We start from the raw sequence: 15509 nt of genomic DNA, 5'->3' as shown, positions 1-15509 counted from the left end.
CAAAGTATCTTAATTAAATTTTGTAATAAAAAACAGATGTTTAGTCTAAATAAGTGGGAAAAATGTATGGGATTATAATTCATCATTTTTTTTTTCTATATGTGTATTTTTGCTTATTACTCTAAAGTAGGTGAGTAAAAATATTGCAGTCCTATTTTTCTACCTACATATAATTACTCCTACTGTAAAAAGTTTAAAAACTAAAATCTTATTTCTCTACCTACTATTATTTCCAAAATAAACATAACATCTAAAACTACATTAATGAAACCTTCTTTGCCAATCAAATGAGGGTGAAAATATATATTTGTCTTCTATTACAACAAAAAAATTAAAGACTATAACGTAATTTCACAAAACAAAATTTTGTTATTTTTTTTCTAAACCTTACCTACATGTAATTTTATCATCTCTAATTTAAAAAAAAATAAAAAATAAAAAACAACCTCTCTCCCTCTCTCATCACTCGTAGGTTCTCTCTTACTCTCTTCAATTTTAATTTTCAATTTTAATAATAACTACATCCTTTTATTTACATTTAATTTTAATTAGATGATTAGAATAAGATCTAAATAAATAAATAGGACGTAGTTTAGATAAATAAATAAAAAACTGAAAATTAAAATAGGATTTAGATTAGGGAAAAGGATCTTCGCTGGATTCTTTTTCTGAGGGTTTCGGAAATTCCATAATCGTGAATGTTTATCGTATATTATGCGGATTAATTTTTGATAAGTGCTATTTATATTTAATTTTAAATTTTAAATAATTTCTGACTGTATAATATGCGATGATGAAGAATCAGGATCACGAATTCCGAAATCCGAAATCCTCATGAAAAGTTGGAACACCTTAGTTCATCTGTCAGTGCAAAATAAAATAAAAACGCAAGAGCCATAGAACACCTTCATCTGTTACTGTTTGGCACTCTGTCTCTAAGCTGAAGAAGAAGAAGTGGCTCATGCTTCACAGTGGCGGAAGGAGGTGATATTTCATTTGCTCCGCCGTTTTTTGGTTTCCTACTCGGTACCGAATGCTCTGCCATTGTTGATTGCTTTTGATTTGTTGGTGTTAATTTGCTGGGTTATTGGAATATCAGTTCAATTTAGATAGTTGAGGTTTAGATTTGGCTTGATTACGCTTTACAACTCTAATTAAGTATTGGGTTTTAGGGATTTCAATCTCCTTCCTCTTCTTCTTATTCGATTTACCCTTTGCAATCGTACATGTCCTAAACTAAAAGAAAACTAAATAATAGAAACAAAAACTAGAAATCCTTGCATAAACCTTACCATTTGAAATTTAGTCGTTGAAAATGCAGCTTCTTACAAGTAAATGGCACTACTTTGTTCTTAGTTCCCTTTCCAATTTTCAGATTATATATACAAATTTTTCACTCCTTGTCTATATCAGAAGTCAAAATTAAGCTACTTTTACATTTCAACAAGGAAATATTTTTTCTCAAGACCCTCAAGTGATAGTAATGCCCAATGCCCTATTTATCATCATTGGATTGGATGAGTTTAAATTTTGAGATGTGTATAGTGGACAGAGACAAATCTCAAAATTTGAACTCATCCAATAGTAATAAGTAGGGTGGTGAGCATTACCATCACCTGAGGGTGGTGAGCGAAAATGTACCCTTTCAACAAAGACAACATATACTTGTCATGTAGAATAAGTTTCAAGACTAAGCATTAACATTTTGTGTTTACAATCACTAATCCCGTTTGTGGTAGAACAACCGACTCATTTTCTTGTTACCTTGTATTCTCATAGGCAACAGAAAATGCACGTCTCAAATTCTCCCAATGAACAAAGGATTTCCAAACGCAGAATATACCAGTGTCACAATTCTCTTTGCAGTCTTTTCCTATTTTTTTTCTTTGACTTAAATTCTACCTGCAAAACGATTTTCACCCTTACACTCTAGTTGGTTACGCAGCTTGTAAGAGAGGAGAAATGAGAAGCCATAGACTATTCCCGTGCCTGTGCTAGCAACTGAAGCTACTATCACTCATACAGACAAGAGCAGCGCCCTCCTAGCTCTCCTACCTCAGGCACGAACTTCTTGAAGTCATAAAATGATGAATCCCTCAATGCTCATGCATCCCTCTAAGCCTTTTGTCTCTCCTCTGTATTCCACTCCTCGCACCAGGTTCGTACAACACGATATCTTTTCAGCTGGAACTTTCTTCAAACATCTTTTATGCACTATTTTCCAATACCTGTTTTGCTTGTTGAAGTTAATTCAGTTTGGTAAATTTTCTTATGTGTATGTGTCCATCCGTCTATTCAGGACCAATGTAACTGAGAGCATTGCTATTGAAGGTCGCAACCTGAGCTACTCGGTTGCGACGAGGCAAGGTAAAACATTACCAATTCTTAGAGATTGCTCTCTTCGCATACCTTCAGGGCAGTTTTGGATGCTTCTTGGACCCAACGGGTGCGGGAAATCTACCCTCTTGAAGGTATATAAAATTCCCGGCATACTTTTTCTTTCTTGAAGGATATTTGTTATTTGGTTTGATGTTGTTTCTCATGGTTCCTTTAAGTTTGTATGCTAAAATTTTGGTTCTCAATATGGAATTAAAAAAAGGAATAATAGTTCATTTCCTCTATATTGTTCTGAAATTTGCAGATTTTGGCTGGTCTCTTGAATCCAACAATTGGAAGTGTGCATGTGAAGAGGCCTAGGAGTTTTGTTTTTCAAAATCCTGATCATCAGGTTCATTATTATCATGATGGATTCTATGCTTTAAATTTTAGTTTCACTTTGCTGGCCTTGTGACTTCAAAATCAAAAAAATTATGTTCTCGAGTTGTAGAGAGCTTCAAGAAAGAAAACAGTACAGAAGTTTGATTTTGAAATGTGAGAGAATGAAATTGTAGTGTTGGATATCTGCTTAGGTTTCAAGATTGTCAGGCATGGTTTTTGGTCGTCAAGGTTAGAGGATGTTTACTGCGACGCTAAACCAATCAAGATAGGAGTCAATTGTCCTATTAGAAAGAGGAGTCCTGACTGATAATTTTGATTTGAAGATGAATTCCTTAGGAGGCCTATTCTTATATAACTTCAAACTGTGGATTGGCCTGTGAGAGCTCTATGTTGAGTGAGACTGGGATATTGACAAGAAAATAAGAAAATTTTAGGTTGAATTGAATACTAAAACAAGTTTTAACGGTATCTCACTACTGTAAAGGTTATGGACATAACTACTGGTGTCTGTGCGAATATCCAATGTCAGAATCTTTTCATGTTGCAGGTAGTGATGCCTACAGTTGAAGCAGATGTAGCATTTGGCCTTGGTAAGTTTAACCTGACCCCTGATGAAGTCAAATCTAGAGTGTCAAAGGCTTTGGATGCTGTCAGCATGTCGAAGTTCATGCAGGTAACGTAGAAACAATATGAGTTAACATATTTCTACAACATCCACCAAATATTTTAGCAAGAAGTTCACAACTTTATCTCTTGTCACGTTAGAGGTCAGTTCAGACTCTCAGTGGTGGCCAGAAGCAAAGGGTTGCCATTGCTGGTGCTTTAGCGGAAGCATGTAAAGTTCTGTTATTGGATGAGCTGACAACATTTTTGGATGAAAATGATCAGGTACTTTTTCTACCATCTATCCAAATGGGAAATGTTTTCTTGCCAAACTATGTTGGACCATTGATCGGGTTGATTTTTGCCAAAATGTGTGGTCCAGATTTGTAGGTCAACATAAGCATTCTGCTTGCAACATAAGTTTGGCAAGATGACATTACTCCCATTTAATTCTTTAGACTAAGAAAATGTCAGGAATCTTCTGTGAAGAGGAAAAAAATAAAATCATGAGTGCTTTTGTAGATTTTGTACAAATTGTCTTCTCTATTTCCGGCCCCCTGAAATTAATCATGAGAACAACTCCATTACTGGTGTATCTTCATGAGGGATAGGAAAATCTATTTCTCTAACCAGAACTTTCGGGGTTTCGTAGAGAGGAGATAGAAAAGAAGTAATTTAAAGAGGGAAGCATAAGTGAAGCAAAACGGTGAATTTGGACTTTGAAAATTTTGATTTCTATTTTGATAAAATTTACATAAAAATTTGATCATTTAAGAAATGGAGGGATTTGAAATAACAAGTTTTTCTTGAGCATTTGAAATCTCTTCTTCTCTTAATCAATTTACATGAGAACTTTATTAACACAAGAAATTAGTATTTCTAACCTTCAACAAAGAAAATTGAACTAAAATCTCGAATTCAGATCTCTCAGTTTAAATCCTTCCATCCAAATGGACCAAAGAACTTAAATCTGAATTCATGAGCATATAGCTTACACACAGCCACCACAAAGGCAGATGGTAGGACATGGCTTATTGTAATCTGGTCTTGGTTTAGCGATCTCCATATTACGGTGCTTAAGGTCATAATCAGACAATAAGCTGCTGCTTGTAGAGTCAATTGGATACCTTCATATGGCTTTTATTATCTACTATTTAACTTCCGTTATCAGTCATCTTATTCCCAGTTCCATATACTGAGTGTGAGTTTCTGAGATAGTTTCTAGGCGAAATAAACACTTTCTGGACAAAACTAAATTCCATTTCTTTGTTTCACCTTACTTCACTGTTATTAAGTTTTGGCTTTTATAACCAGATTGGGGTGATCAAAGCAGTTAGGAACTGTTTGGATAATTCTGGAGATGTTACTGCTTTATGGGTCACCCATCGTCTCGAGGAACTTGAGTATGCTGATGGTGCTGTCTATATGGAAGATGGGAGAGTTAAAATGCATGGCAATGCAGCAGACATCATGGATTTCATTATGACCAGGCAATCAGCTTATATCAAGGAAATCAATTCTTGAGAGATCATCCCACTCTTTGCAGAAAAACTAACAAGTCTGACTCTAGGGACTGCATTGATGACCAACGCCATTGTTCAGGTACCAAAGTTGATGCAATTGATATATCCATATATCGTGTGCTAAATTAACAGGGCAATAGTTTTTAGGTGGATTGGTGATAAAAAGCCATTATGTCAACCTAGTTCCCTAGCTAGATCATTTTGTTTCTATTCTTTTTCTTCTGCGGAGAGGGGATTGTGTCGTTTATGTAATGTATGTTACAGGAATGATGAGGGAAGAGGCATTTGTGAGCAAACCAACACTGCTGATTCTGCGTTTGGCAGGTTTTCCGGAGTCTGAGAAGGCTGCGCGCCTATTTTATTTGTATGTAACATAACTATGTAAAACTGGCATTATTTGCATATAAAGAACGCTCGACATATGTTACGCTTGGATCATTTGTAATTTAAGCCTATTTTGCTGCATCAAGTTTTACTTTGATGGTCAGTGTGTGGAATCAAGTGCTAAATCAGACTCATGGCACATCCCTTGACAAGTGCGGGATTTGTTGAGGACCTGCAATCATCAATGAATTGGTTAGCGTCATGCCTACACGCGACTGACGCTAGCATATTTCGCCCGAGGTGTTACGCTCGTGTCCTTTTCGATGTCGAAGTTTTGGTTTGGACATCCACCAATAGTAATTCAAAAAGAACTTTGCTCGTTGCTGAACAGAGAGCATTCCAATATTTTAGTTGAAGGCTGCCAAATTTGGTTGGGTGAGCCTCCACCAGACTTTGGATGATCGCCCAACATGCTTCACTTTTTAAATGCTAAAATAGCCCGTGAATGATGCATCTTTTGTTGGTTCATAATCTCCCCTAATGAGTTTAATTATTGGCTTGTAACATACAATTTGATTCAGTTTCTAGAGTTGTAAAACTATGAATAAAGTGTTTTCCCTTTACTAAAGATAAATGAAAAACGTTTTCATGGACAAATTTGATTTATGTCTACATCTCCAATAGTGATGTCAAATATATTTTTCAAGAGATGCTAATTATTTTTCTATATGATTTTTCAATTATATTTAAATTTAAAATCGAACACAATGGCGTTTTAAAATTCATATAGTCAATCTCATAAGTGAGAAAAGACTTTTTTGTTGTTATATTTAAATTCAAATCTCAAGGATAATGATTAAAATTATACCATGATATAACATGTTTAGCACTACTACCAAGTTAAGAATAAAAGAGTGATTTCAAGAGATGCTAACTATTTTTCTATATAAATTTTCAATTATATCTAATTTCAAATCTCACGGATAATGATTAAAATTGCCTAGCATGATGTAACATGTTTAAAAATTAATACAATATTTTAACCATTACAAAATGGTCTAGTGGTTGAGACAAATTCCAGACTTATATTTCACAATGCACGCTTTAGTTCGATTTCTAGCTCTGGTGAGTCACACGATGATCTTTTCAATCCAGAAGAGTGGATTGTTAAGACGAAACCACCCATCGTTATTTTTAACAAAAAGCATTAATAGAGTTTTTTTTTATTTTATATAATATATTTTTATTTTTATATGCATACTCTTATTTATTTGCAAGTGTAACCATTTTTTCTAGAAGAAGGATGATTAGGTAGTGAGGGAAACAGAATAAAAATATCTAATGCGACAAATGAGAACAACAAAAAAGCCGTAATTAGAGTCCTTAGATTAGAGCTGCATTATTAAATTATCAACAGATAAATAAAAATAATTATGAAAAATACGCGTAAGAATCTCCTCCATTTCCAGTCAAAATTTTCAGTCTTGGATTTTCATGTCAGCATTGACGCCTCCCTCCTCGGTTGGACCTCCAACTCCAACGACCACCTTCATCCGTCACTGTTTGGCAATTCGCACTCCTCCATCTCCTAATTTAAGCTGAAGAAGCAGAAGAAGGAGGACAAGCTCGAGCTTTCTCTGTACTGCATCATGGTGGTCGCGTAGAGATGCTTCACGGTGTCTGAAAGAGGTGCTTTTTCTTTAGCTCCGCCGTTTTTTTTTCCTACCCAGTACTGAGAGCTCTGTTATGTTGAGGTTTAGCTTAATTAGAGTTGTTAATTTGCTGCAGTTGGTGGATTATTGGCTTAATTTGGGTACTTGAGGTTTAGATTTTGCTTAATTATGATTTTACAACTCTGATTAAATATTGGGTTTTAGGGTTCTAGGGATTTCTCCTCTTTACTCTTCTTAATATTCGATTTCGATAATTTTTCAGGTGATTTTTCTACAAAGTTTTGGGAATTTTCCATCTGTTCATCCGATCAGCAAAGTATATAGTTATCTGAAGTTGGGAAAGTGACCTCTTTTGTCACTCGAATTCGGTATTGGATTGAGAAGTAGTTACCAGTTTTTATATAGGTTTGTATTGGCAATGAGTTCTTTTGAAAAGAATGATACCGATTTGGAAGGTGGAAACTTGCAAAAAGATGGAGATAAAGCAACAAGGGGTAATAAGGTGGTTAAAATACATAATCAGGCCTTGTTGTCTGGCCTTGCATATTGCCTATCCTCCTGCAGTATGATATTAGTTAACAAATTTGTCCTCTCAAGCTATGACTTTGATGCTGGAATTTCTTTGATGCTGTACCAGGTAACATGATGGTTATCGCATTTGCATAAAAAGAGTGTTTTACTCAACTTTATTTGATCGAATAAATAGTTGTTGAGATTTAACTATCTCATGTTGCTCATGTGGATGCAGAACCTAGTCTCGGTTATAATAGTTTCTGTGTTGAATTTTACGGGCATCATATCAACAGAGCCACTAACATGGAGATTGGTTAAGGTCTGGTTGCCTGTGAATGTTATATTCGTTGGGATGCTCATTACAAGCATGTTTAGGTATGAAGTAGGAAGTGTGTTCTATTTAAGTTTATCTTGATACATTATTAAACAACACTTGACAAGCAGTCTATCTAGGTTTGTGATACTTATGCTTATATTCTTGTTACATAAAATCTTGTATGAATCTTGAATTGAGGTTTCCATAATTCGTTAAGAAAATTACAATTTATGATAGTATTCATGGGTCTTTAATTCCCGCAGACCTAAAGTTGTCTTTTTTCTCCACATTGTATTAAGTATTTAGTGCATTGTTTCTATTCTACAACCAGTGTGTTGCTCATCTGGTTAGACCCCCTTACGTAGGGGCACTAGGGTGTATCTGTTGTCGGTGTATAACCATTAAAAATTCATGCCCTCTTGCTTTTCTCAGTTTAGTTAAATTCACGTTTGCAGCTTGAAGTACATCAATGTGGCGATGGTCACAGTCCTAAAGAATGTTACCAATGTGATAACTGCGGTTGGTGAAATGTATCTATTCCAGAAGCACCACGACGGCAGAGTATGGGCTGCTCTTTTTCTAATGGTACGTTCAATAAGTCAGAATGTCAGTATGGGAGATTCGCTTGTTGATGAATGTTTCAATCGGGATGTAAAACAACAAATCAACTTACTCTTTCGTCTTGTAATTAATGGCTCGTTGCTTTTACCTGATAATTCTTGTCCAGTCTTCCCTTTTAGTGTTTTTATTTGCCTCATCATTTTCCCTTGTGTTCTTATTTTTTGAAAGTTCGTGTGCACATCTTAATTTGTCAGATTGATGCTAAGAACAAAATGATGTTTAGGTAAAAAAAATCTGTTCTTCAAAATTATTATCCTAAAAAATTCTTTTGTCTTTTTCTTTGGTTTGGAGCTTGGCAATGAATATAAGAATTGAAAAGGCCAAATCAGATTGCATGCGTGGGTTAGTTAATTGTTGAAGTTCTGATTTTGATGAACCAAGCCAAAGTCATTAGGCCAATACTCTGTTGAATTGATGAAAATATTAACTTATAGGAGTCTTCTGGCAACACTTACATCTTTGATGCATTATAGTAGTTCTCCAAATTTGGGGTTTGATGTCCTGTCGGGTAAGCTGATGATGTTCTGTAAGTGCATTTGCATACATGGTTGCATGCTCATAGATTTATTCTCCTTGATTTCCAAGACCAATTTTCACCAACCTAATACTATTCTAACATATTTTGTGAGTTTTCATTTGATGATATGGTTTTGAATCTAACATTTGCAGATAATTTCAGCAATTTCTGGAGGGGCCACTGATCTGTCTTTCCATGCCATCGGCTATGCATGGCAATTTATGAATTGTATCTTGACTGCGTCGTATTCTGTGAGTTCTATCTGTTCTGTACATTTTAGAATGTCATTCTGTGTATGGTCTTTATTCCACCTCCTTCCATGATCCGTTCCCCTCCCCCCTATTTTTGTATACTTTGAAACAAGAATTTTAAATTGTTTCATATCAGAACTTCATGTAATTAGACCCTTTCCTTTGTGAGGAAGTTTTTGCAATAAAAATGATTAACCTAATTTCTTTTATTTGAGAATATGAATTAGGAAGCTACATCATAATTTGGTTTTAGATATTCCTTGATGAGGATTCTTTTCAAATCTATGAAAACAAGTCTTTAATTGTTAATTGTGGCCATTACTAGTTATGCAATTCCTCAGTGAAAGAAAGGCAGTACTTTCCAAAACTAATTATAGACAAAACAAATCATGCTTATCAGGTGGCAAAACAGTATCCTTTTTTTTCTGGTCTTTTGGTTAGGTCTAATACAACTCAGTTTCTTATATGTCAGAGATTTTGTACCCCTTCTATTATTGAGTTGATAAGATTTTTACTTTATAGTGAAAAATCAACAAGATGTCAGAAATGGGCCCTCTGCTTGGATCTGAAATATAAGTGCTTGCTTGTATTTTCATGATCTGTGACTCCGTCTACTGGCTATTGATTAACTTGGTTTATGTTTTAATTGTTGAATAAAGCTAATTATTATTTTATTTTGACAGCTGACCCTACGTAGGGTCATGGATACAGCAAAGCTTGTCACAAAATCTGGAAAGCTGAATGAGTTTTCAATGGTCTTGCTAAATAACACGCTTTCTCTGCCTTTGGGGATTCTCCTTATTTTTATTTTCAGAGAGGTTGATTATCTCTTTACAACGTGAGTATTCTATTTCTGGTACTGTTTCCCCATGTTTACCGCCACACTCTTTCTACTGTGCTATATTGATGTAAGAAAGTTTTGATGATAAAGATGGGACGTTTGGAGTCTAAATGATATGTTTCATGTTACAAGTTTAGGCATATTTCATAGTTCAATGTGGGGGAGGATTATCAGAGCACTTTTTCTCTTATTCGAGGTCATTTTGGTCATCGTAGTTAACTTTGGAAGTTTCTGGGGATATATAGAAGTATGGAAACAACTACAATAGAAAGTCTAGTGTGAATCATCTAGTGGAAAGGAATGACTTACACAAACTCACATCCTCTTTAGAATTTGTCATATTGATGATTAAATTAGAATCTAGATGAGAGGCATGGACCGAAATCTTGCAACTACTATTTTATGGGTGTCGTTTAACAGTAATGCCCATTCCTTTTCCTCTTTCCCTTCTGAAATATTTGTAAAGTTTGAAGCATTCCAGATTGACACCACTTCCTCTAACGTATGATATAATCATTAAAAAGTATGCATGAAGCACTCCAACGTCTCCCAAGTTTTGTTTTTTCATTGTTGGTTTACTATGTTATTTGTTTTCTGCCTGAAACTACAATTACTAGCTAATAATGTGTATGCAAAGTTGCAAACTGTTTTAGCTGTGAGTGAGGTCTAGAATCACATTGTGGGATGTCCTAGGAGTTGGGACCTTGTTTACTTGTCAAAAGAAAAACAGAAAGGAGGAAATTTTAGGGTTGCGTTTCACATTGTTTTTCTTATAAATCTTCCTTTCTTTTATCCTACGGAATCTAATGAAAGGTTGAATCAAAATGCAGACCACTTTTGAGGTCTCCAACCTTCTGGTTGGTAATGACGCTAAGTGGATTTTTGGGTCTTGCAATCAGCTTCACGTCTATGTGGTTTCTTCATCAAACAGGTGCCACCACATACAGGTAAGATGAATGTAGCCGATACATAATATGATATATGTTGTTGCTACCTGGTTTGAGTGAGACTTTGATGACTCAACTTAAAGCTGGATACCTCATTCTTAAATTTCAAATTAACTATTTATTGCTTAAAATAAACTTTAGAAGACCGGGCGATAAATTTGATATCCCCTTTTCCAGGCTGAATAATTTTGTTACACAACATAATCGGGCCAGCTGATAGCTTATATTCGTGATTTATGTAGTTTAGATGATCATAGGATTCTTGTGTTTCACTTTGTCAGTTTCTCCGGTTGCTTCTCGACTTTCCATTTATGTAATAACTAATAAGAACTTGGAACTCGGTTTTTCAAAAAAATTAAAAAATAAAAATAAAATAAGAAAACAACTCAAGACTTGGAAGTCAATTAAGACGATCCCAGTTTTTGTATGTGAAAACATTACCTTGTTAGTTTGTGTTATACCATCCAATTGGTTTAGCATGATTACATTGCTATGCTTATTTCCAGTCATGTGGTGTTTGTGATCCATTTAACTGGACAGCTCTAATCACTGCTCTATATCTGCAGCCTTGTTGGCTCGTTGAATAAGATCCCTCTATCAGTTGCCGGTATTCTACTCTTCAAAGTGCCGACCAGTTTAGAGAACGCTGCTAGCATTTTCTTTGGTAAGTTCTCTCCATTAAACCGGAACAAGAATATGATGTACCATACAACTTTGCAAATGCAAGCTTGAGTTTTGTAGCATCACCCACCATGAATTTTTCTTTCAATTTGTAGGTCTCGTGGCCGGAGTATTTTTCGCTAGAGCCAAAATGCGGGAGAGAGCTTAACCCGGAACATTGTAACTTGTTTGGATTATCTAATGACGGCCTAGTTTTTACTGGGTGAAGGCTGCGTCCGGCTGCTTTAATATCTCATTCTTCAATTGTGGGAAACCATTTGTAGATTCTCATGGAGTCTCGTGAAGTGACGGAGAAAGGAGTGAGGAAGATTTTTGCCCGTCGGAAAACTTCCATTCGACTTCATCAGGCCATCTGGATATGTTGTATTGTACCAAAAGGAATACATCACCACTCATTCTTTTGTACCGTAACTCATGCTTCTATATCACCTTTGCTAATCTTTTCTATAGAAACATCTTTTGCTAAATCAGGAAATAAATTAGCTCCTCAAGAAGAAAATAGTACCATTAGATTAAATGTGTTTCTTATTACAAGCGATGTAAGTGTTCCAAGCTATACTAAGGGGAGGACGAGAGTTTGAACCCAAGCACAATTGGTTAAGGATGAATGCTCAATGCTTGCACCATTAGATTAAAAGTTCGTTTTCTAATATTTACGGTGAGGGGTAAAATAAAGAGTTAATAGGCACATCTTGATCAAAAAAAAAAACTAAAAAAGAGTTAATGAGCACAGCTGAAATCATTCACGTCTTGTTTTTCTTTACATTATGTTTTTCTTATAGAAGTCATATTTTAGACTAATTTCATCTCAATTATAGGAAGAAATCAAACTTGAATGTAGAAAAGCGAGCACAACAACGTTCTAAATAAGTTACGTAAGTTGGCTAAGTGAGAGTCTAGTTAAAAACTTGAACTTGACTTTGCTGCCAAAAAAAAGTACATTAAAACGCGTCAACACTATGCCAAATGAATCCGATCAATTTTTATTTTGTAACGAGGACAAACTGAGATGTCCATGTAACCTGAAGACTTTTAGCAGCTAAGTAAGTTCACATGGTTTTCATTTTCTAATAAACTAAGTTGCATGATTAATTATGCGTAACTAGATGATTATATATAAAGTCCAATTATACTGCAGCAACGAATCAAAGTCAAAGTGCAATTGTCGGATAATATTGTAGTAATTAAATGTCATAATCAGAATACAATTGTGTACACTGATTACTTTTCCCTCTAATACATTCCCATAAAAGCCAATTCAAAATATTCCTATTAAATACATTTTTATTTTCATTCAACAAAAAAAAAGGTTCATTTTTTCTATTACGAACGATATTTTACAACATTGTACACCAAAGAAAGCGAGAGCATTTTGAATGTGGAATACAATAAATTGAAGAGAAATATCCTAATTAATCATGAAAGCAAACCGCCACTTATACTTTAAATACATTTTTAGAGAGACTAATTTTATAATTGATGCAGTTATGTCTAAAACCGATACTTCATGCGCACAAAAAAAAATTCAAATGCATAGGGTTCACCTCACTACCACTTTTGGAGTTTAGGTTAATTTTGAAGTGCTTTTAAAATGACTAAAAACGCTTTTAGAAAAAATGTTTTGAATTCCAAAAGCACTTGAAATGTTTCCTAAAAGAAACACCAGTTATCTACTTCTTCCAGAAAACACTTCAAGTATTTTTTCAGAACAAATGCTTCTTGAAAGAAACCCTAATTATGTACTTCTTTCATGAAGTACTTCAAGTGCTTTTTCAAGATTTAGTTGCGTTTTTTACTAAATATTGATTATAAAAACATTTTTAACAAAAGCGCTTTCAAACTTTAAAAGTAATTCCAAACGAGTCTCTAATCATGCACATACTTTATAAGTAATGCTATTCCCACATTTTCGTACCACATTTTCATACCATTTTAGGTGATATTTGATGTGAACAGCCACATCATTTGAATTAATCAGATTTTTAAATTTAATTCATTATTTAATAAACTAATAATTAAGAAAAACTAATTAATTAAATGATGATTGTGGTATACGAGGAGTCTTTCTCCTCCCTTTCCTTGGGTTTTGCAAATTTTTCAAATGAAGTGACTGTCCACATCAGATGCCACCTAAGATGATATAAAAATGTGGTATAAAAACTTAGTATGAAAAGCATTATTCATACTTCATCCGTGATTCAGTTGACTTTATAGCTGAATCCAGTTGCTTCTGAGGTTTATTTTGTAGTTTTAGCTTTATTATAAAAAAGTTAAAAAAACAATTAATCTCCAATAAACAGATTTCTATTTTTCGAGGGGATTAATTAAATAAATACATGGGCTCATAGCTTTATCAATGCCATGCTACTAATGGATTAATTCCTGCATAACATTAATCAGGGATATGAATATATGCAGTAATGATTACAATGGCACTGCTACTTTCACTTCTTTTTATTTGTTTCCGTCTTTTCTTGATGACATCACTCTATATGTCTAAAAAGTCAAGAAAAATAAACTGAAGGAGGAAACTTTCTCATCAGAAATTATTTACACTTACAAGTCTTCTTGCTCCTTATCTCCGATGAAAGAAAGGAAACTGACCAAAGAATTGCAGAAGAGAAAAGAAAATAATGGGGAGCTTAACAGAAGAAGAACTGATGCAAATGGTGAGAGACTTCAATGAATCTTATTCATCAGACTCCTCCTCAGCAGCTCCCAATTCAAACCCTCTCTCTCCCACTCGTCAACCCAAATTTCTCACTTTACAGGTCTCTTCTCTTTTCGTAGTCTTCCTCTTACTCCTATATATGTGTCTGTATGTATATATATTATCTCTCTGTGTGTGGTGGGTGGGTGTGTATATCTGTATGTACATTTCTCCTTCAGTTTTCCTTGTGTTTCTAATTTTATAATTTTTGTAGCGGAACGGCAATGAATCACGGATGCTTTAGTTTGGTCGCATATTCTGTATCCGATCCTCATCGGATACTCGCCAAATACAAGTATTTGGCTTTTAAGATACCGTTACACTTTCAGACGAGAATTTAAGCGAAGAAAATTAATAGAAACAAAGATTTATCTGAAAGATGATGAATACAAAGAGCTTGCCTCTAATTGAAACAAGGAATTAATATAACTCTCACACTTGAATGAACTAGAATTTTGAATGTTTTCATGTTCAAATATGTTTAAAATTATATAAACCCTCTTCTTTATTTGATCTTATATATGTTGGTGTTTCTTTTTATTTTTTTTATTTTTAATTAGGACTTGATATGGAAGGCAATAGATTGTGAGATTGAGATTCTTGAGAAAATCTTGAAGTATTTGAGAGACACGGGGGCTGTAGTGGAACCCAACAATCTGAAAAACAAATGGGTTGTGATGAAACTAAATGAGGATGGTTATGAAGCTTCCCTTTGCAAAACTTCATGGGTTTCATCTTTTAGGCTCCCTAAAGGTAACCCTCACTCTCAAATTTCATTTTTTATGCGATATTCTGTACTTTAGTTGGTTAAGAGTATTCATTCTGGACTTAAAGATCCTGAGATCCATTTCCTCCGCTCTCGCTGTATCGGATAAATTTCATTTTGAGTACCCATGTTGTGATTTTGATTGGTTAATTTTGGTTTTTAAGCCGTTGAATATACAGGTGGATATGAATATGTTGATGTAATGGTGAGGGAGAAGAAGAACAATGTTAAAGATGGTGGAAAAGTGACAAGGCTGATAGTAGACATGGATTTCAGGTCACAATTTGAAGTGGCAAGACCTACACAGAACTACAAGCAGCTCAAAGACACTCTGCCCACCATTTTTGTTGGGACTGAACAGAAACTTGACGAGATCATATCTCTGCTTTGCTCAGCTGCAAAGCAATCTCTCAGGGAGAGTGGCCTCCATATTCCTCCTTGGAGACAAGCGAGCTACATGCAGTCCAAGTGGCTTTCCAAGGACTGCAAAAAAATCTCTATCTAA

General features: G+C 34.7%; 3 protein-coding genes across 6 annotated transcripts; all 3 read left to right on the top strand.

Annotated features, from left to right (window-relative positions):
- Positions 1 to 831: 831 nt before the first annotated feature.
- On the top strand, positions 832 to 5774 carry LOC137729393 (ABC transporter I family member 10). Of its 3 annotated transcripts, none has more exons than XR_011067994.1 (8): positions 832 to 984; positions 1946 to 2158; positions 2300 to 2471; positions 2642 to 2728; positions 3266 to 3391; positions 3484 to 3606; positions 4636 to 4923; positions 5109 to 5774. XR_011067994.1 is itself a non-coding variant. In XM_068468337.1 (7 exons), the coding sequence occupies exons 2-7, from the start codon at positions 2085 to 2087 to the stop codon at positions 4843 to 4845; spliced, it is 792 nt and encodes a 263-aa protein (XP_068324438.1). In that variant the 5' UTR covers positions 832 to 984; positions 1946 to 2084; the 3' UTR covers positions 4846 to 5774. The 3 variants fall into 3 exon arrangements, 1 of the variants encoding a protein (XP_068324438.1); XR_011067995.1 differs by having other exon boundaries at positions 832 to 1026; XM_068468337.1 differs by having other exon boundaries at positions 4636 to 5774.
- A 795-nt stretch (positions 5775 to 6569) lies between these two features.
- Positions 6570 to 12027, top strand: LOC137729909 (GDP-mannose transporter GONST1-like). Of its 2 annotated transcripts, XM_068468962.1 has the most exons (10): positions 6570 to 6857; positions 6957 to 6990; positions 7104 to 7478; positions 7590 to 7729; positions 8126 to 8255; positions 8961 to 9059; positions 9743 to 9897; positions 10731 to 10847; positions 11414 to 11511; positions 11624 to 12027. In XM_068468962.1, exons 3-10 carry the CDS (start codon positions 7260 to 7262, stop codon positions 11674 to 11676), a joined length of 1011 nt encoding a protein of 336 aa, XP_068325063.1. In that variant the 5' UTR covers positions 6570 to 6857; positions 6957 to 6990; positions 7104 to 7259; the 3' UTR covers positions 11677 to 12027. The 2 variants fall into 2 exon arrangements, with proteins under 2 accessions (XP_068325063.1, XP_068325062.1); XM_068468961.1 differs by lacking the exon at positions 6957 to 6990.
- Positions 12028 to 14161: 2134 nt separating this feature from the next.
- LOC137727556 (uncharacterized) lies at positions 14162 to 15509 on the top strand. The gene is made up of 3 exons (XM_068466400.1): positions 14162 to 14299; positions 14799 to 14991; positions 15184 to 15509. The coding sequence occupies exons 1-3, from the start codon at positions 14162 to 14164 to the stop codon at positions 15507 to 15509; spliced, it is 657 nt and encodes a 218-aa protein (XP_068322501.1).

The sequence above is a fragment of the Pyrus communis genome, chromosome 3 (assembly GCF_963583255.1).
Source record: "Pyrus communis chromosome 3, drPyrComm1.1, whole genome shotgun sequence".
Taxonomy (NCBI): Eukaryota; Viridiplantae; Streptophyta; class Magnoliopsida; order Rosales; family Rosaceae; genus Pyrus; species Pyrus communis.
This window is presented reverse-complemented; position numbering and strand designations above follow the sequence as displayed.